Source organism: Mustelus asterias, chromosome 2 (genome assembly GCF_964213995.1).
Source record: "Mustelus asterias chromosome 2, sMusAst1.hap1.1, whole genome shotgun sequence".
Taxonomy (NCBI): Eukaryota; Metazoa; Chordata; class Chondrichthyes; order Carcharhiniformes; family Triakidae; genus Mustelus; species Mustelus asterias.
In genome coordinates, this window is record NC_135802.1 from 60,471,175 (window position 1) to 60,492,281 (window position 21,107).

Here is a 21,107-nt window from a genome sequence, read left to right on the forward strand (position 1 = left end):
AAGTTTCTTTAGAAATTTTAAAAAGAAAACAGTTAACAAAGTGAGCACTGGTCCTATCGGAAGTGAGTCTGGGTGACTAATAATGGAAAATAACGAGATGCCAGATGAATTGAACAGCCATTTTGCATCGGTGTTCACTATGGAGGATACAAGTAACATCCCAGAAATAGCTATAACTCAGGAAATGCAAAAGGAGGAGGAACTCAGGAAAATTAGTCACCCTTACCATAACTTTTTATCTTTGCATTAGCTTTTAGTTGTGTGTGTGCCTGGACACCTAGATCTCTTTGCTCCTCCTACCAACAAATAGCCAGTACACGGATTTGCCGTTTTCTGATTCTCCCCCCCACCCCCCACCACTTTGCCTTGCCACAGTTCAGGCACTGTTATAATGGATGTTATTTCATCTGTGTGTAAATTAAATGAAGTTATAACTCTCCAGTGAAAACATGCGAGCATACATCATTATGGCTACAAGCTTTCACAATCTAAACCAACAGTAATCACCAAAAAGACTCAACACAACTCTATGAGGCTCAATCAACAATGTTATAGTACTGAATTACATTGTAAAAATTTATAACCAAGAACAATTGCAATAAAAAAGGAATGTTTACTTTTGTATATACAATTAACAGTCCTGAAGTATAACATGAAATACATCTTTTACTGATCAACTTGCTGTTATTTCCAGTAATTCTTTTCCCCATACAACTTCAAGCATTCAAAGCTGTTCTTTTCTATTTGAAATGTAAAGTTACTTTCTTGGGTAACTTGCTTTTCTTTTTTGGGTACAATAAAACTGAGCAGCAATGCTATTTTTATCAACCTACGGAGTTTAACAAGACATGATTAGTACTTTTATGGTACATTTGATTGAACCATATGGACACACTGAAGCTTACCAGTTACATAAGGTTGGATATCTGCAGATATTTCAAAGTCTTGCTGTGTCACATGAAAATGGCAGCTAATCTTTCCTGTAAACTCCTTTGCCAAGTTTATGATGTTTCTCTAGAAAATAAGTTAATTTGGTATTAGTTGTATACTAACTACATGTTGCTCAAACAATAGAGACAATGATGAAAGAGGGAAGGTTGGATAGAAAAGCGGCTAGGGAAAGGGAAGGATGAGAAACAAAAGGGGAGAAAACCAACATACTTTCGGATTTTTCTTTTGGAATGTGTTAATTATCTGTTTAAGTGCTTACCTATTAAACTGTATGGCCACCCACACTCCTTATGCATGGCCTGTATGGGAACGTTTGGGTTGTCGCTTGGCCCAGAGGGTCTTTCCCAATGCCTACTTCACTGAATTTTAAGGTGGCAATGAAAAGGATAGATAAAGGAAAACCAGGAGATGTAACATACTTGGATTTCTAAAAAGCGTTTGGCAAGGTACCGCAGAAAGGTTACTTGGTGTTAGGGGTCATATATTAGCATGGATAGAGGATTGGCTAACTAATAGAAGACAAGAGTTGGAAAAAGAGGGCATTTTCAGGATGGCAACCTATAATTAGTGGAGTGCCATGTTGGGGGCCACAATAATTTACAACATATATTAATGATTGGATGAGGGAAGTGAATACATTATTGCCAAGTTTGCAGATGACACGAAAATAGGTGGGAAGGCAAATGGTGAGGATGACCGTGTCTACAGGGGATATTAATATGTAAAGTGAGTGGACAAAAACTTAGCAAATTGAATATAATGTAGGAAAATGTAAAATTATGAACTTTGGTAGGAAGAATAGTGGAGCTGAATATTATTTAAATGGAGAAAGACTGCAGAAAGCTGCAGCACAGAGGAATTTGGGAGTCCTTGTACATAAATCACAAAAACTAGCATGAAAGTTCAAGTAATAGGGAAGGCAAATGGAAGTTTGGTCTTTATTTCAAAGGTAATGGAGTACAAAGTAGGGAAGTATTACTAAACTCTCCAAGGCTAGTTAGACCACACCAGAAATACTGTGAACAGTTTTGGTCCCCTTATCTAAAGAAAGATATACTGGCAGTCCAGAAGGTCCATTAGGTTGATCCTGGAATGGAAGGATTTTCTTATGAGGAGAGGTCGAGTAGGTTGGGCCTGTACTCATTGGAGTTCAGAAGAATGAGAGGCAAACTTATTGAGAGATTGTTTCCCCTTATGGGAGTGTCTAAGACCAGAGGGCATAATCCAAGAGTAAGAAGTCCTCATTTAGGACAGAGTTGAGGAAACCTTTCTTCGGAGTGTAGTGAATCTGTGGAATTCTTTACCATAGAGAGCTATCGAGACGGATTGTTAATTAAGTTCAAGGCTGAGATAGACAGATTTTTAATCAGCAAGGGAATTAACGACTATGGGGATAAGGCAGGAAAGTGGAGTTAAGGATTATCATATTAGATCAGTCATGGTCTCACTGAATGTTAGAGCAGACACGATGGGCTGAACGGCCTATTTCTGCTCCTATGTCTAATGGTCTTAAGACCGCCTGAGCTCCAATACACAAACTAAAAATCAGAATTCTGACCTGTCGATCAAATACAAAATTTTCATTAAGTTGCACGCTAATGCCTTGTCCTTCAGTGTATTGATTTTAACATTCTCACCGTCAACCTTTTCCATGGACTCACTCTTCCCAATCTCTACAATTACTTCCAACCCTAGGATAGTGCTCCCATTCCTTCTACTCATCCAATTCTAGCCTATTCTGCATTTATCCTCCCCACTGCAGCTCATCTACCATCTTGTGCACTAAAACGCTTTCCCTAAATTCTCCTGTTCTGCTATAATGTTCCCACAGAACATAGAAACATGGAAAATAGGAGTAGGTCATTTGGCCCTTTGAACCTGCTCCTCCATTCATTATGATCATAGCTGATCATCCAACTGAATAGCCTGATCCTACATCCTTTAATCCCCTTTGTCCCAAGAGCTTTCTTCTTCTCTACTCCTTCTTGAAAACATGCAATGTTTTAGCCTCAACTGCTTTCTGTGGTAGCGAATTCCATAGGCTTAACATAATCTGGATGACGAAATTTCTCCTCACTTCAGTCCCAAAAGATTTACCCTATATCCTTACACTATGATCCCGGTTCTGGACTCCCCCACTATCGGGAACATCCTCTCTGTATTTACCCTGTACAGTCCTGTTAGAATTTTATAGGTTTCTGTGAGATTTCCCCCCTCTTTCTTTTGAACTCCAGTGACTATAGTCCAAACCAACTCAATATCTCCTCATACGCCAATCTCGCCAACTCAGGAATCAATCTTCAGTCCCCTTGAAACATTTCTTCATTGACGCCTTTGATCCTCTCTTGTTCATGTCAGCTTTAACTGTGGAGCACATGGACTGTTCTGTTACATTAAAGGAGCTATATTAATTTTGTTGGAGGTCTACAGCGCATGTTTGGGTACTGCAGAAAAGCTTTATTCTGAATTTAAACTAATATACTGACCTGGGAGTTCTTAGATAAAGAATAAAGAAGAAAATTGTTCTATTCCTTGGCCTTAGCTGATTAAGCACAACAATCCAAAGGTATTAAAAATAAAATAATTTAAGATTTTCCCAAAGGATAAACACATTCACAAGAAGTGTGGGTTGAAGATAGGATACATCACAGCTTCCAAGAACATGGCACCTGTTGGAAACGTGAAGTTAACCGAATTTCAACTGGTTCACTTGCAAAAGGTACATGAACAAGGTAGCAAATTATTCTGATTAAAACAGGAACAAAAAAAGACTGGGAAATGGCTCAAGCTAACAACTGCTGGCCTTTTTTGGCCCAAGAGGAATTTTAAACAAGTATGAACAAATGGACAATACATTGCCTTTAAGTGAACAATTGAGAGCTGAGCACTAAAGGAAACATTAAAATTCCACTGGCAGCTCAATTCTCCTCGTTCCAGGCCAGGAAAATTAGGTTAAGCCACCAGTTTGATGTGCTGTTAAATTACATTAAACATTGTAATAAAATCTAGTCCAAATTCTGCTCAAAATCAGTGTGTAGAGCAACAGTATCATCCATCATTGATCTAGTCTAGCTACAGATCAGCTCTGTGGTTTGAAAATCTAAAACAAAAAGCAAAAGTAAAGATAAGCTAACCTTGAAAAGAAGCTCATCTGTGTTCTTGGCACTATAGTAGAGGTGTACTGATCCTGGTTTGTATTTACATTGCTTGCTGCCTTGCAATCGATGGAGATCCACCATGTGCAAGAGTATAGAATACAAGGGATTAATGCCCACTCCACCTGCAACTAATAACAGGTTCACTGGAGAGTCAGAAGGTTGAGGGTCAAAGAAGAAATCACCTCCTACGCGAAGAGTTACTTCTGAACCAACATTGCACTGAGGGAGAAAATGGAAGGATTTTGTTATAAATACAGTTTTTGAAAAAAAAAATGCATTTTCTGGAAAACACAATATTGAAGCCTCAAAATAACTCCTGGGCATTTGTTGTCTAAGGGAAATCTTGCTTCCTCAAATGAAAAGTCATATTTAATATTAGGCAAAACATGGTAATAATGTTTCAGCAGAACTTCCCTTGCAGCTAAACTATATGTCACTGTACATTACGTAATACTGCGAATTCAATAACAATATATTAAAAAGTAAAAACTGTATCTGCTTCTTGAACATTGCTTAATTTGAAATGTAATGCCAGAACTTTGAATACATTTCACTAAAAATTAACATTCATAAAAAAAATATACTAGAGTACATTTGATAAATTCTTGTTCCTAGAATAGATACACTGTACAGAAATGTTGCGAATATGTTAAACTGACTTGATGACCTCTTCAGGAACAATAAAACTAATATTGTTTTTACAAAATCAGTGAATTTCACAAATACATTATTTTTCTATTTAAATGGGTAGTCTAATAGTATTTTTGTTAGTGCTTTAAAATTATCAGAAAACTGAAATGTACTCTACCACTGGCATCACTATTCAAATGGCAATATCTGCTATGTGAATAGAAAGTTTGTAAAGTTTTATTAGTCACAAGTAGGCTTACATTCACACTGCAAATGAAGTTACTGTGAAAATTCTTGAGTTGCCACACTTGGCACCTTATCGGGTAGACTGAGGGAGAATTTAGCCTGGCCAATCCACCTAACCTGCACATCTTTGGACTGTGGGAGGAAACTGGAGCACCCGGAGGAAACCCACACAGACACAGGGAGAATGTGCAAAATCCACACAGATTGTGACCCAAGCTGGGAATTGAACCCGGCTCCCTGGCGCTGTGAGGCAGCAGTGTTAATCACTGTGCCACCATGCCGCCCGAATCAAGGCCAACACAACAAACATTTGGTTCCAATTAGCTGTTCACATGTTAATATGGCCACCAAGGTTTAAACACATGGTTAAAATTTATTTTTTCTCCCATTCTTGTATACGGTATTGAACATAACAGGATATTGAAGTTTCTTTAATCTCCCAGTGATTGATCATTCCAATGTGGGAACCTTAGATTGTCTCAGCACAGAACGGTCCATCTGAAGTCACTTAATTGCAATGAGTACTATGGAATTTTGAAGTTCAACTTGGGCAGGCATTCATTATGAACTGACATAAATGCCAACCTGCAGGAAGGTGCATGATGATGAAATTTCCATTGCTGTGATCTTCCATTCATTAACAGAAATTATATATGCTTCAAGAATGCTTTCATGGTGTTATTCGACTCTTTCTTCTATACACGAAAAGGACACTTGCTGTTACTTAGCTAACTACAGGACACGTTCTTCAGACCCTCATTATTCAATGTCTGAATAAAGTAGTTGGCCCAATATGGCATTTTTTAAAGCTTCATTTAGATAACTTTGCCACAAATATTATTTTGACATTTCAAGTACTGCATTCATAATGTGAATTTTCACTCATACCTTGAGCACAAAATCAAAGCTGATACTCCAGTACAGTGGTGATGGAGGTCTACATTATCAAAGTGCCTTCTTTTGGATGAGACATTTAACCAAAGGCCTCATCGGTCTGCTTGAGTGAACATACAAGATCCCCATTTCAAAAAGAGCAGGACAGATACCCATGTCCTGATCAATATTTATCCCTCAATCAACGTCATAAAAACTGATTATCTAGTCATTATCATATTGTGGGAGTGCAGAATGGCTGCCACATTTTCTAGGTTGCAATAGTGACTAGATTTAAAAGTATTCCTTTGGCCATAAAGCACATTGCGATGTCAAGTGGTCGCAAAAGTAACTTTAGAAATGCACATACTTCTTTCTTTACATCTTGCACTTGGAAGCATTATCACTGTCTGCTCAGCAAGATGATTCCATTCATGTGGATCTGCATCCTTTGTATATACTTATACTTTTTAATCAAATTAATTTCCAAATAACTGATTGAATCATAAAGGTTAGCTGCACTATCTGTAAAGACCGAGGATAGAATAAAGACTGTTGGCTGCCTTCATGAGGCTGATCATAAGTTAGTGTTAAAGTTAAAATCCTGAAGTCTGAAAGCTTCAAAGAAGATTCATATTGACTCAAAATATTAACGGTTTCTTTCCTTACAGATGCTACTAGACCTTCTGCAGTAATACAACAAATTCCAGCCTTTTAGATTTTATTCCAGATTCCAGCATCACTACGTGGCTCACTTACACATGTTAGAAGCCACATATATTCACACACAGGACCCTGTTCTTTGTAGACAGAAGGAGCTTGTCCATGTGTGCACATTTACAGCTTGGGGGACAGCCATTCCCTGGTTCATTCCACATGGCAATGCTTTGACCAGTGTCAACCTGCCTGGTTTAAATCTGAACAGTTTGAAGTCTGACAGTTTGCAGTTAACTGTTTCCTGCTGTGTTCCTCATGGCAACATCTCTACCAGAGTCCACTTACCAACGAATCTTCGCATGCAGTATAAATTGTCGTTCTTTTTACTATTGGTTTCTCTGCACAAGATAAAAAGTTTCAATAGCATGGGCTGGATTTTCCAGCCATTCACGTCTCAAGAAAAGAAATTCCCACCGAGGTCAATGGACCTTTAAATGGTCCACCAATTTTCTGTCCCATCCGCTATGATTCCCAAGTGGGACGGGAAAATTTCACCCTATGTCTTTTCTTTTCCTAGTAATATTCAAGAATTAAAATATAAAGGCATTTAAATTTAAGTAGTTGATTTTATGATGAAGCCAAGTTTTAAAAATTACAAGCATAACTTGTAATAATTGCTTGTGTAATTTGCATAGAAAATTCAAAATCTCAAATTTTCAACAACACAGTTAAGAAAGATTTTTAAAACAGCTTACTGATTTCTAGAATTGAACTAACATCTTCTGGTAAAGTGATAGAGGCAAAATCTCTGGATTTATTTAAGAGACAGTTAGATGCTGCAGGGATATTGTGGAGTTCTATGAGAGGACACAGGTTTAAGGTGCTGGGGGGTAGGTACAGAGGAGATGTCAGGGGTAAGTTTTTCACTCAGAGGGTGGTGGGTGAGTGGAATCGGCTGACGTCGGTGGTGGTGGAGGCAAACTCGTTGGGGTCTTTTAAGAGACTTCTGGATGAGTACATGGGATTTAATGGGATTGAGGGCTATAGATAGGCCTAGAGGTGGGGATGTGATCGGCGCAACTTGTGGGCCGAAGGGCCTGTTTGTGCTGTGGCTTTCTATGTTCTTTCTATGTTCTAAGGTTGGTATAGTTTGAGCTAAACAGCTGTCTTGATCTGTACTCATCTTTTTGACTTAACTGGAGAGGAATTGGAGATTTATCCCAACCCAGTTGCCAATTACTCGCCTCCTGGAACACGCAGAGGTATCTTTTCATGCTAGCCACTACCCCCCAGTACTTTATCCTGGGTATAATCATTCATGTGAGAAGCTGAATAGCGCATGTCAGCAAGTGATTAAACATCAGAGGGCATCACAGCTGAGCCCAGTCCTGCCCTTGAGCTTTGCTCATACAAATGAAATGTTTACTTAGATTGATGTAGATCAGCATCTGTGGTTCATTTTCCTTGCCTAACCCTAGGGCAAGAGGTCAACTGTAAAGCAACCCACCACCTCATTCTAATAGCTGAGAAGGTTAGCTCAGTACAGAGCAGAGATTGATCTTGGGATCTTCCTGAGCTATAAACCCAGCTATTAATTTGAGAACCTAGATCAGATAAGCTTCAACTGGTTGCTGAAGTTTAATTTGAGCATCAAAACTTTAAAAAAAGGACAAATTGATACATACCAACAACCTGGCATTCTGCAGTAATACACCAAGTTGTCCATTCAAGTTTGATAAAGGTTTCACTTAATTAAAAGCGTACATGTAACCAGCTCAATACTTTATGCTCTAAGTAATGATTTCAAGACCAGAGTAGAAAATGTTTCATATTCATGAGGTCCATTTTGATTCATAACAAAGCAGTCAAATGACATGGCAATAACATCTGAATGTTGCACAGAATAGAAAGATCACCTCAAAATGCTAAAGCTCTAGTCCCAGAACCGACAGAGGAATGTACAACATACATCTAGATCACAAAAGCTTGAAATTGATGGTTGTGTTTGCATGCCAGCTCACCTGAGCATATTCATTCAATGGCATCTGCTAAGTGAATAAATATTAATTTCTAAATATAGTTTCCAATTCAAACTAGAATATTTCTGAAACAAAAAGCAATTGGCAGAAGAAAAAAATCCTTTATTTTTGTCTTGCATCATTGATAGCTGTATAAACGTTCCGCTCGTAGACAGATGCAGTGTTGCAGCACCAGCTAGTGGTAGCAGAATGCAGATCACAACCTGGAAGTCACGATGTTGTGGATTATTAATTCTGAACTAAAAGAAGTCTGAAATAACTCGCATTATTTTGCCTATCATTACTTTCAAATAAGGAATAGAATTAGTGGTACTTTTGTACACTCACTCATACTACAGCTGTTGTTCCAGTATAGAGGGTTCCAATAATGGGCAAGAGGGAAATTTTCCTCAAACGATTTTCCTCACAAAGCTGCTTCTCAGTTTCCTTATCATGTATTCAATTTGTGCAGAAACTAAGACAAAACATCAGATGATGGTAGTATAATTACCTGAACTATTTTTAATATTCTCTGCTAATATGTGCACTCACTCACTGAAATGAAAGTCTAAATAGCAGGTTTGAAATCAAAAGAGCAAAATACTCCCACATGCAGATGGTAAAGTATAAATATTTAACTCAAGATGCAATTAAAATGAAACTACCCTTCAAATTTGTTGTAAAATAGAGAAAATGTATTTTTAAAAATTCAATTTCTTACAGCAAGACAAATGTGAAACGAAGTGCACATTTGAAAGAAATTACTTCAATTACTTATAGAATTAATACATTTTTAAATATTATACTATATAAACAATATGATATCATAGTAGCCATGTGTCTAGACTAGTATTCCAGAAGTCTAGACTAATAATCGGCAAAGCCAAGTCTGCATCCCACCATGACAATTTGTGAATTTGATTCTAGTTAAATAAATAGGAATAAAAAGCTAGCATCAGTAATAGTAACAATGCAGCTGTTGTATTATTGTACAAACCCAACTGGTACATTAAAGACCTTCAGGGTCTTGCCTCATTCTGGCCTACACCACTCCAGAACAGCTATCAGGTTGACTGTTCTGAACTGATCAAATAAGCCACTGCAAAAATTGCAGGAATTGGGATAGATCACCTGGCTGTTATATAGGCATTAGTTTCCGACACGCGACAGGCTCATCCCATCCAGTCAAGCAACAATCCATTCAGTGCCACACCTAGCAGCCAACATCCCAGATTCCTCCAGTACCATCCTAGGTGTGTTCTTTCCCATTGACAAAACAGGTTCACTAGAGGTGGCAGCACAGTCAGGAGGGAGTGAGTCTGGGAGTCAATGAGACTGCATAGTGCCCAGTCAATAGCTTTGGGCAAGGAAACCTGTTGATTACCACCTACTGCAATCCATCAGGAAATGAAGACCATAAGACATAGGAGCAGCATTAGGCCATTCAGCCCATCGAGTCTGCTCTGCCATTCAATCATGGCTGATATTTTTCTCATCCCCATTCTCCTGCCTTTTCCCCCATAATCCCTGATCCCCTTATTAATCAAGAACCTATCTATTTATCTCTGTCTTAAAGACACTCAATGACCTGGCCTCCACAACCTTCTGTGGCCAAGAGTTCCACAGATTCACCGCTCTCTGGCTGAAGAAATTCCTCCTTATTTGTTGTAAAGGATTGTCCCTTTAGCCTGGGGTTGTGCCCTCTGGTTCTAATTTTTCCTACTAGTGGAAACATCCTCTCCACGTCCACTCTATCCAGGCCGCGCAGCATCCTGTAAGATCCCCTCTCATCCTTCTAAATTCACAGTACAGACTCAGAGTCCTCCACCATTCCTAATAGGACAAGCTCTTCATTCCAGGGATCATTCTTGTGAACCTCCTCTGGACCCTAAGGCCAGCACATCCTTCTTTAGACATGGGGCCCAAAATACTCCCAACGGGGTCTGACCAGAGCCTTATACAGCCTCAGAAGTACATCCCTGCTCTTGTATTAAATAAAGATGAGATCGCAGAGTACTTGGAAGTGAATGATAAAGTAGGACTGAGTCAGCATGGCTTTGTCAAGGGGAGGTCATGTCTGACAAATGTGTTAGAGTTCTTTGAGGAGGTAACAAGGAAGTTAGATAAAGAAGAATCAGTCGACCTGATTTATTTAGATTTCCAGAAAGCCTTTGACAAGGTGCAGCATAGGAGACTGATAAATAAGTTAAATGCCCATGGTGTTAAGGATAAGATCCTGGCATGGATAGAGGATTGGCTGACTGGCAAAAGGCAGAGAGTGGGGATAAAGGGGTCTTTTTCAGGATGGCAGCTGGTGACTAGTGGTGTGCCTCAGGGGTCAGCGCTGTGACCACAACTTTTCACAATATACATTAATGATTTGGAGGAAGGAACTGAAGGCACTGTTACTGAGTTTGCAAATGATACAAAGATATGTAGAGGGACAGGTAGCACTGAGGAAGCAGGGGGGCTGCAGAAGGACTTGGACAGGTTAGGAGAGTGGGCAAAGAAGTGGCAGATGGAATACAATGTGGTTATGTGAGGTTATGCACTTTGGAAGGAGGAATGGAGGCATAGACTATTTTCTAAATGGGAAAATGCTTAGGAAATCAGAAACACAAGGGGACTTGGGAGTCATTGTTCAAGATTCTCTTAAGGTTAACATGCAGGCTCAGTTGACAGTAGTAAGGAAGGCAAATGCAAATGTTAGTGTTCATGTCGAGAGGGCTAGAATACAAGAGCAGGGATGTACTTCTGAGGCTGTATAAGGCTCTGGTCAGATCCCATTTGGAGTATTGTGAGCAGTTTTGGGCCCCATATCTAAGGAAGGATGTGCTGGCCTTGGAAAGGGGCCAGAGGAGGTTCATACAAATGATCCATGGAATGAAAAGCTTGTCCTATGAGGAACGGTTGAGGACTCTAGGTCTGTACTCGCTGGAGTTTAGAAGGATGAGGGGGGATCTTATTGAAACTTACAGGATACTGTGAGGCCTGGATAGAGTGGACATGGAGAGGATGTTTCCACGAGTAGGAAAAACTAGAACCAGAGGGCACAGTCTCAGGCTAAAGGGACGATCCTTTAAAACAGAGATGAGGAGGAATTTCTTCACTCAGAGTGGTGAATCTGTGGAACTCTTCGTCTCAGAAGACTGGAGACCGGGTCATTGTGTCTCTTTAAGACAGAGCTAGATAGTTCTTGATTAATAAGGGGGTTGGGGTTATGGGGGAAAAGCAGGAGAATGGGGGTAAGAAAAATATCAGCCATAATTGAATGGCGGAGCAGACTTGATGGGCCGCGTGGCCTTATTCTGCTCCTACATCTTATGGTCTTAGTTGTCCTCCGCTCGCTTTTAAAGGCTCCCAATCCTCTGGCTTTCCACTAATCTTTGCTACTTGGTATGCTTTTTCTTTTGCTTTTATCTGTCCTTGACTTCCCTCATCAGCGATGGATGCTTCATCCTCCCCTTAGCATGTTTCCTCCTCCTTGGGATGAATTTCTGTTGTGCCTTCCGAATAACTCTCAAAAACTCCTGCCATTGCTGTTCCACTGTCTTCCCTGCTAGGCTCCCTTTCCAATTAACTCTGGCCAACTCCTCATGCCCTTGTAGTTACCTTTATTTAATTGTAATACTGTTACATCCGATTCCAGTTTCTCCCTCTCAAACTGCAGGGTAAATTCTATCATATTGCGGTCACTGCTCCCTAAGGGTTCCTTCACCTTAAGTTCCCTCATCAAGTCTGCCTCATTACACATCACCAAATCCAGAACTGCCTGTTCCCCAGTAGGTTCTGTCACAAGCTGCTCCAAAACACCATCTTAGACATTCCACAAATTCCTTTTCTTGGGATCCAGTACCTACCTGATTTTCCCAGTCCACCTGCATATTGAAGTCCCCCATGATTATTGTAACATTGCCTTTTCTACCTCCTGATTTATTTTCTGCCCCACATCCTGACTACTGCTTGGGGGCCTGTACTTAACTCCCATCAGGGTCTTTTTACCTTTGCGATTCCTCAACTCTACCCACAGAGATTCTATGCCTTCTGATCCTAAAGCACTTCTTGCTATTGATTTAACTTCATTCCTTACTAACAATGCAATCCCGCCCCCTTTGTCCATCTGCCTGTCCTTCCGATAGGACACCCATCCTTGGATATTTAGATCCCAGCCCTGATCCCCTTGCAGCCACGTCTCTGATGCCCACAACGTCATACTGGCCAATTTCAATGTGCGCAACAAGCTCATTTACCTTGTTCCGTATACTGCGCGCATTTAGGTACAACACCCTCAGTCCTACATCCTCCCTTCTCATACCTGTCATCTTTTTTACTCTGCCTGAGGTTAGATTCCTGCCACCTTCTATACTCTCTGTTCTATTACGTGGTTTGGAAACTTTACTAACCTCTCCTGAGCCCCCAGCTCCATTAACCTGCACTTTTACCCTCTCCTTTAACTTTGATTTTCTAATTCTCCATACAACTGAACCCCCCCCCCCATTATTTAGTTTAAAGCCCTATCTACAGCCCTTGTTATACGATTCGCCAGGACTCTTGTCCCAGCACGATTTAGATGAACACCGTCCCATCGGAACAGGTCCCCTCTTCCCCAATACTGGTGCCAATGTCCCATGAATTCAAACCCGTTCCTCCCACACCAATCTTTGAGCCATGCATTAATCTTATTGACTTTGTGCCAATTAGCTTGTGGCTCAGGTAGTAATCCAGGGATTATTACCTTTTTTGGTTGGTGCTTTTTAATTTAGCTCCTAGCTGTTCATACGCCCTTGACAGAACCTTTGCTCCTGTTCTACCTATCTCATTGGTACCTACATGGACTAAGACAACTGGGTCTTTACCCTCCCACTCCAAGTTCCTCTGCAGCCCAGATGAGATATCCTGAATCCAAGCACCAGGCAGGCAATACAACCTTCTGGATTCTCGATCCTGGTCACAGAGAACAGTATCAATGCTCCTAATTATGCTATCCCCAATTACGACAACATTTCTTTTTTCTCCCCCACTTGAATGGCTCCCTGTATCATGGTGCTGTGGTCAGTTTGCTCATCCTCCCTGCAATACCCGTTCCCATCCAAAAAGGAGCAAGAATCTCGAACCTGTTGGACAAGTTCAGGGACTGAGGCTCCTACAACTCTACCTCCTAGATCCCTCTACCTGTCTCTGTCCATGGCCCAATTCAGGGTATTTAATCCAAGGGGTGTGACTGTCTCCTGGAACACAGTGTCCAGTATCTCTCCCCCTCCCTGATGTGTCACAATGGCCAAAGCTTAGAATCAAGCTCATCCACTCTGAGCTTGAATTCTTCAAGCAACCAACACTTACTACAGACGTGCTCACTGGGAACCACAATGGGGTCCACCAGCTCTCACATCATGCATGAACAACACATCACCTGACCCTCCATCTCTATTTTAATTAGTTTTTAATTTGGGTTTTAATTTTTTTTAAATTAAATTATATATTGCCTTATTACCTCAGTCTCAACGCAATGTCTAACCAGTAATTTAAATGGGTTTTCAAATTTAGTACAGCTCCCTATTAGTCACTCAAATCACAGCCCTCCTGTTTTTTAGTCCGAACCCACTGTCAGTTTCAGAGATCAAGAGTAACACTTACTTACCAATCAGCACTCTCCCTTGCAGCACTCACCGTGAATACTGAACACCACCTACTGCCCTCCACCAGGGGTTGAATACTGAACACCACTGGGAAATAGAGTAGCAAGGGCACTAAACATACTGTCATTATTGTTCATCATGAAGAGGGGCTCAAAAAAAAACTACTGACCAAGTTGGCCAAGTCCTGAGGGACATAAGTAACAAACATGTTTTAATAAAAAACAATTACATCACTGAACACTGCACTGATATATTTGGCCTTCATTCACTGTTGTCGATTTGTTTTGAAACTATTGGGAAATAACGAAATCGATGTGGTTACCTGAGTATGAATCCATTGGGCAGGCGGGTGTTTGGTGTATTTTACTGCCAATTCTAATGCATTCTCCCTCTCCAATAATCCCGGACTCGAACAGATAGAAAAACCACCGACTTGAGATGTGCCAGGGATAAAGAAATCCACCCTTTAATGAAAAAAAAAGCCACTTTTTAAAATAAAAAGGATTCTACCAATTGACAAAAAAATTATATAAAACCCATACCGACATAAACTGACTAAACAGTGTGATTAAGGTGGTTTTATTTGTGGTGGATGTTTCTGAAACTGGTACTTTTTCAACGTGTGTGTCAACTACAATTATTTAGACTGCAATGTTTTGGTAACATCACCATGACAGCCCAGAGCCTTGGTACTTCCTATTTCTGAAAATAGCTGTTCAGTGCTGAAAGCTTAAAGTTAGTTTTCACAATGTCCTCTAACACCAGAACCTTTGAATGACAGGGTCCAGCAGGTAAGCAGCCAGTATAACTCTGATTTACTTTCTATTTTCTCCTTAAATACGAAAGGTACCACATCAGAACACAAAGGGAGTTACGCAGCTCAGTTATGCATGAAATATTATTCATATTCCACTCAAGAGCATGGAGGTTGAGAATAGAGCAACTTACAAGTGAGTAAGTTAAAAGAAATCCAATTTAAAAATACATTTTTTTTCCCCAGTTGAATCGACTTCATGGTTTAGCACCACATTCAATTTAAGCATTTGCAGACATTTCCATGTTTTTTTGGAATAATGCTAGCTGGTCTTCAAGCCACAGAGCAATAACTGGAGAAGTACTGTACAAAAACGAATTGTACTTATGGCTCCTTATTCGTCCTTTGGACCGATGATGACCATGACCAAGATGATGACTATATTCATTCACTGGGGTGTTGGTAGAGTTCTGGTGGGTATATGGGTGAGTGCTAAGGCCTATCTGCAACTGGAAGGTTCTGCTACAAATAAGATGAGATTCCACAGATGATGGATTGTGGATTTCTTCACCGCCTCTGATAGGTGTTTACTTTCAAAGGGGGCTGTACTGTTATTTAATTTAGTTGTGGCAGATGCAGTGATCCTGGGCAAGCTTCTCCCAGTTGATGTCAAAACTTGTAAGTAAAGCTTCAGAGTGTCCATGTAGTGCTTCCTTTGACCACCATTAGAGCACATCCCAGACTCTCTCTTTCCATAGAATATTCCCTTTTGTAAAAAGAGCGTCATTTCGGCTACATGATCAGCTCAACTCTGTTGTAACTATGGTGTGAAAGCTCAGCATGCCAGCTCAAGTGTCTGGTTCTTCATCCTGCCATCTGATCTTTAGAAACTTCCAAAGGCAACTCAACAGAAAGTGGTGCATAGTTCAAGCCCTGCTTACGCAGAGTTGAGTGGGCAGGACTATTGCTTTATATACTTCCAGTTTGGTCAGCAGGCTTACATGTCCTCATTCTCAGATTACCAAAGACTGACACTTGCTTTGGTAATTCTTTCAAACGCCTCATTTTCAATATAGACAGCTCAAGTATCCTGCCGAGATACGTGAGAGTGGGGAGTTTGCACATTGTCCCTGTGTCTGCATGGCTTTCCTCCAGGTGCTCTGGTTTCCTTCCACAGTCCAAAGATGTGCAGGTTAGGTGGATTGGTCATGGTAAATAAGTGGAATTACAGGGATGGGGGGGGGGGGGGGGGGAGGAGAGACCTTGGGCTCAAGATAGAGCTTCTCTGGAGCAGGTTTGAGTAGCTTTCTTCATGCTGATTGTAAAGCCGAAGTTGTTGCATGCATTGGAGAACAAGTCCATGCTATGTTGCATGTCTAGCTCTGAACCAGCAGCTATGTATCATCATTAGTAAACAGAAGATTGCAAAATACATCCTTGGACTTTGCCTGGAGTCATCCCAGATTGAGAAGCCTCCCATCCATGTGATATTCAATTTCGACACCTTCCATAATGGTCATCCTGACATTAGACAGCTCAACAGAGAAAAACATGAAAAGGGTCAGCACTAACACACAACCCTATTAGTGACTGTGAAGATTCACCATCATCCAAGGCACGTACAAACATGCTGTCATGGAACTGTCAAACCATTGTGATGAATTTCTCAGGGCAGCCAGATTTCTCCATTACATTCCAAAGGCCCTCATGGCTGACTGTGCCAAAGGCTTGCTAAGGTCAATAAACTTGGTCCATGTTCTGCTCTTGGCATTTCTCCTGGAGGCGTGTAACTGCAAACACTATATCACTGGTTTCCCCAACCTTTTCTGAAAGTGCACTCATTAGCAGCAGATCTTGGTCAAGACATTGAACTAAGCGGTTCAGAAAGATTCAGACGAAGAAGAGAAGTGAGAGTCCTCTATGATTTGCGCAAGACTGATGGGTTTTTTCCCACTTGTACAGGTAGACAATGGAAGGATCTGTGTATTCCTGCAGGATAGTTCCTTGTTCCCACATAGACAAAGAGTTCAATGAGCTTCTTGACCTGGCATCGATTTCCTGTCATGTAGAATTCGGATCATCAGCTCCTGGAACTTTGCCACTAGACAGGAGTTTGGTTACATTCATCATTTCTAACAGCATGGGAGGTTATCAAGACAGCAGTTGATGGCAACCTGTGGCTGCCCATTTTTGATTTCATTTATTATTGTCACATGTATTGGGGTACAGTGAAAAGCATTGTTTTTTGAGTGCTATACAGACAAAACCATTCATAGAGTACATAGAAGAGAAGGAAAGGAGAGGGTGCAGAATAAAGTGTTGCAGTTACAGATAGGGTGTAGAGAAAGATCAGCTTAATATATGATAGATCCATTCAAAAGTCTGATGGCAGCAGGGAAGAAGCTGCTCTCGAGTGCTTGATTGTTTCTTAATTGATGGATGAAGGCCGACTGAGGATGTGATTAAGTGCTCTGCCCTTTTTGGAATTTGCTTTTTTCTGTGAGCAATGTTGGCCCATAGGTACGGAGGATTAGTCATGAACCTGGCGTCTTTAGAGAGATTTCAGAGCATTGTAAAATCACTCTAGTCTTTGTGGTCTGGCCATTACTGGAGTTCATCTACATTGATTTAGCCAATTGTCTTCCACTCTGGAGTTTGCAGGGATGGAAGATAACCAATCATGATGCTAACGAGTTAGGAGCAGGGGCCTTTGGAATAGTAGAATACACTATATGCCCTGAAGTTCAATGCAGTCAGCAGCTATTTTCGCTGTGCACAGACAACTCTAGAGCTGCTCAAAGAGATTGTGTTTGACCATTTCTTGCACAAACCAGCATAATAACAAAGGCTCTATGTAATTGGAAGTTAAGTAAACTTAATTAATACAAGTACTTCATTGGAGCATTATCAAACAAAACCCGACAGCAAGCCACATCAAGAGATATTAGGATGAATACCAAAACGTTTGAAGAAGCTGGTTTAAAGAATGACCTAAAGGAAGATGAGGTAAGATGGAGGGAGATTTGGAGTCTGACCATTTTTTGTGTTTAGAGACTGACTAGCATTCAATATTTTCATATTACTCTAGTGAAAACAATTCTGAAAGCCAAAGGAGGAAATTGATAATAAAAGGGAAAGATTTGTGGAGCTGTACAGCTAAAATCTAAAAGTTGAAAGCAATTGGTAAAATGTTTCAAATGGTTTTAAAGCAAAAACAAATTAATCTGACAAGGGATGATAGAAGGAAATTGGCAGTATAGTTAGTACATTCAATTTTGAGGAATGGTGAACCAGGAACACTGACAAAATTTTAAACCTAGGAAGTAAAATGGACAATAATTGCAAACAATTTTATTAAAACAGTGAACTCAACTGAATGGAGTCTGAAACCTGAACCATTCATTAAGAAAGGGAAAGGGAAAATAGAGGGTGAGATGAAAAGTTAGACGGCTGAGAGAATGGCAACAAGGAAGAGGAGTAAGTGGGTGGCACAGACTGGGGGGGGGGGGGGGGGGGGGTGGAGAAGAAAAAATAGATAGCAATTGAGGGAAATGAATTAGATGGCAGTGTAATAGGATCAGTGGGTGGGAGAATAATAATGAAGAAAGGCAATGAGACAGAAGCTTGGAACAGTTATATTGTAAGGGAAAAAGGAGATTGTAGTTAGCTTTACATGAGAGGGAGCATGGAGGGAAGTGTCAGCAAAAATTTCAGGAAAGAAAGAAGTTTGAATGGGGGAGTAGAAGAAATGTACTAGCTTAAAGGTGTTAGATATGAGAAGAGAGTTAAATTGACACACCAGAGGAAGAACGCCAATATGAAATGGAAAAGCAAGGAGAGTAAAGTACATCTTAGAATGGATGGGAAGATGGAGGGCGACAGTGTTTTTGTGAACTTGAACCAGAGGGTTGGAATGCTTTTGTGACTTGGAACAAGTGATGGTGATAGACGTGTAGAGGTAACATTTAGGTAAGTGATGACCTGATTTCTCTGTTGAAAATACAAATATCACTTAAGTTTATTAATTATGAAATACAGAAAAAAGACTCAAAACTTTGCAAGAAAGCATTCCAAGGATCACCTAGAAAAGCATCACCAATTTTGTACCTTTAATATTTCGGTTTTCTGGGAATCATAATTTTTCCTCCAATACAAGCACTAGGGCATTGCACATGCTGACTGCTTAAGCTACAAAGCCTCATGTCAGAGCTGTGGCAGCGTTTTTTGAACCTGTTAGCATGACAGTCACTAAGATCCCAACTATTAGTTACTGTGGATTGTTACATTATTAAAGATAATATACCTTTCTTCAATTTCTTAACATTTCTACAGCACTGCTCAATTTAAACAGACGTCTCAGCAACTTACAGGTAACAAGTAGACATTGAGCAGGATAAAGGAAAAGAAATGGAAGGTTTAAGTACAGCGAAAAGGAAGGGATTTTAGAAGGAAAGAATGGGAAATGGCAATGCAGAGATGCTAAAGGAGGGACTTAGACAAGGCAGGTCACAGCAGCTAAATCAGGGATATCAAGAAAGGGAGCAACAAACAAAATAATAGTGGGAAAACAGCTGGGAGAGATTGTAGAGGATTGGATTGTGAGGAGGGGGGGAAATGAGGTGCAGTAGGAAAAAGATGGTGGAGCAATGAGAAATTGGGACGTGAAGCAGTAGAGCTTCATAAAACATACAAAATTGGGGTTCTGATCTTACCATCAGTGAGAACAAGGGCTGTATCACTGGCTGAACTGCAGTTTATGAATGGGGAAAATGGATAGTGAAAAGCAGATTGAAGTGCAACTTAAAGTTGTTAAAGGTATAAGTTAGTGTTTCAAAAGCAGAGGGAGATAACTAGAGCAAGAGCTGAGAAATGTTAGAGGTGAAACAATCTGGGCGTGAGAGATAAAAACGGGTTCCAAATCAATTCCTGAACTCTGCTTAGCTTGAGGTAATGACACTGACACTAATTAAAAACGTACTTTCATGGGATGTGAACAACTCTGGCAAGGCCAACATTCACAGTCTTTCTCCAATTGTCCTCAAGGAGGTGATACTGGGCTGCCTTCTTGAAGTCCATCTTATGTAGGCACAACCAAAATGCTGTTAGGGAGGGATTTCTTTTGACCCAGGGTCAGTGAAGAAATGGCAAGATAGTTCCATGTCAGGATAGTGCGTGACTTGGTGGTGCTCTTCCCATGCATCTGCTGTCCATATCCTTCCAGGTGGTAGAGGTAATAAGTTTGGAAGATGTTGTCAAAGGTGCTTTGGGAAGTTGCTGCAGTGCATCTTTTAGATGGTACACACTGCTGCCAGTGTATCGGTAGTAGAGGGATTGAATATTTAAGCAATGTTTAAGCTGAAAAATAAATTATTTTCTTTGGTTCAGCTTATTTTTGCCAATTCTGTAAAAACCTGTTCTTTTCTGCACTGAAGTGATATTACTGGCAAAAATATCTGATCATTAACTTTCACTCTGCTATCTGATTTTGGATTGGAGAAAAAGGTGACACCCCAAATACAACAGTTTATAAACATTACAAAGAAATGCAGCTATTTTGATTTAACTATTAGCTGTGAAAAAATATTGTCTTGCTTCAGTGAATCAATGCACACTGTTTAGGCTATAACCTTAACTGCATTTTTACAAGTAAACATTATTTTTTGAAGGCATATTTACCAACTTTAGTTTGTACTCAGGATGTTTACAACCAGCAGTTCTGGTACACAGGATGGTGACATGTTGGAGTTAAATGTACTTTGAACTTTAAAATAATTCAATGTACAAAAAATTAAAGTAACAAGTACAGGTAATTAAAACATGTACTCTTCTTACCATTGTCCTGCTTTGAAGGCAAAATCTTTGTTCATCACGAGAAGGCGTAGTCTTTTAACTGTTTCAGATTCATGAACTATTCCACAGACTTTTGCTTGAGCAATCATCTAAATTAAACAAAATAAAGTTTATTGCACTGGGAACCAAAAATAATTCCTCCACATGTTCATTAGCAGGTTTCAATTTTTTCCCCCTCATAATCTGCATTAGTTTTGTAATTTCCTACATTAACTGGTTATTGAAATATTTAACATGAGGTATAGATAAGCATGGCATATTGAATTTTGTCATTCCGCCAATACTTAAAGAATCCCTACCCCCAAAATAAAACCAATACAACATTTTCTAATGT

The 21,107-nt window shown here is 40.1% G+C and overlaps 1 protein-coding gene across 2 annotated transcripts in view; it reads right to left on the minus strand.

Moving 5' to 3' along the window:
• oxnad1 (oxidoreductase NAD-binding domain containing 1) overlaps positions 1–21,107 on the minus strand; it is a 34,745-nt gene that overhangs the window by 4,560 nt on the left and 9,078 nt on the right. For both annotated transcript variants that reach the window (XM_078236019.1, XM_078236013.1), the window contains exons 3-6: positions 20,756–20,862; positions 14,492–14,633; positions 4,086–4,328; positions 906–1,014 (exon numbers count right to left, since the gene is read on the minus strand). In XM_078236019.1, the coding sequence (XP_078092145.1) occupies positions 906–1,014; positions 4,086–4,328; positions 14,492–14,633; positions 20,756–20,862 (601 nt within the window). The remainder of the gene's footprint in view (positions 1–905; positions 1,015–4,085; positions 4,329–14,491; positions 14,634–20,755; positions 20,863–21,107) is intronic.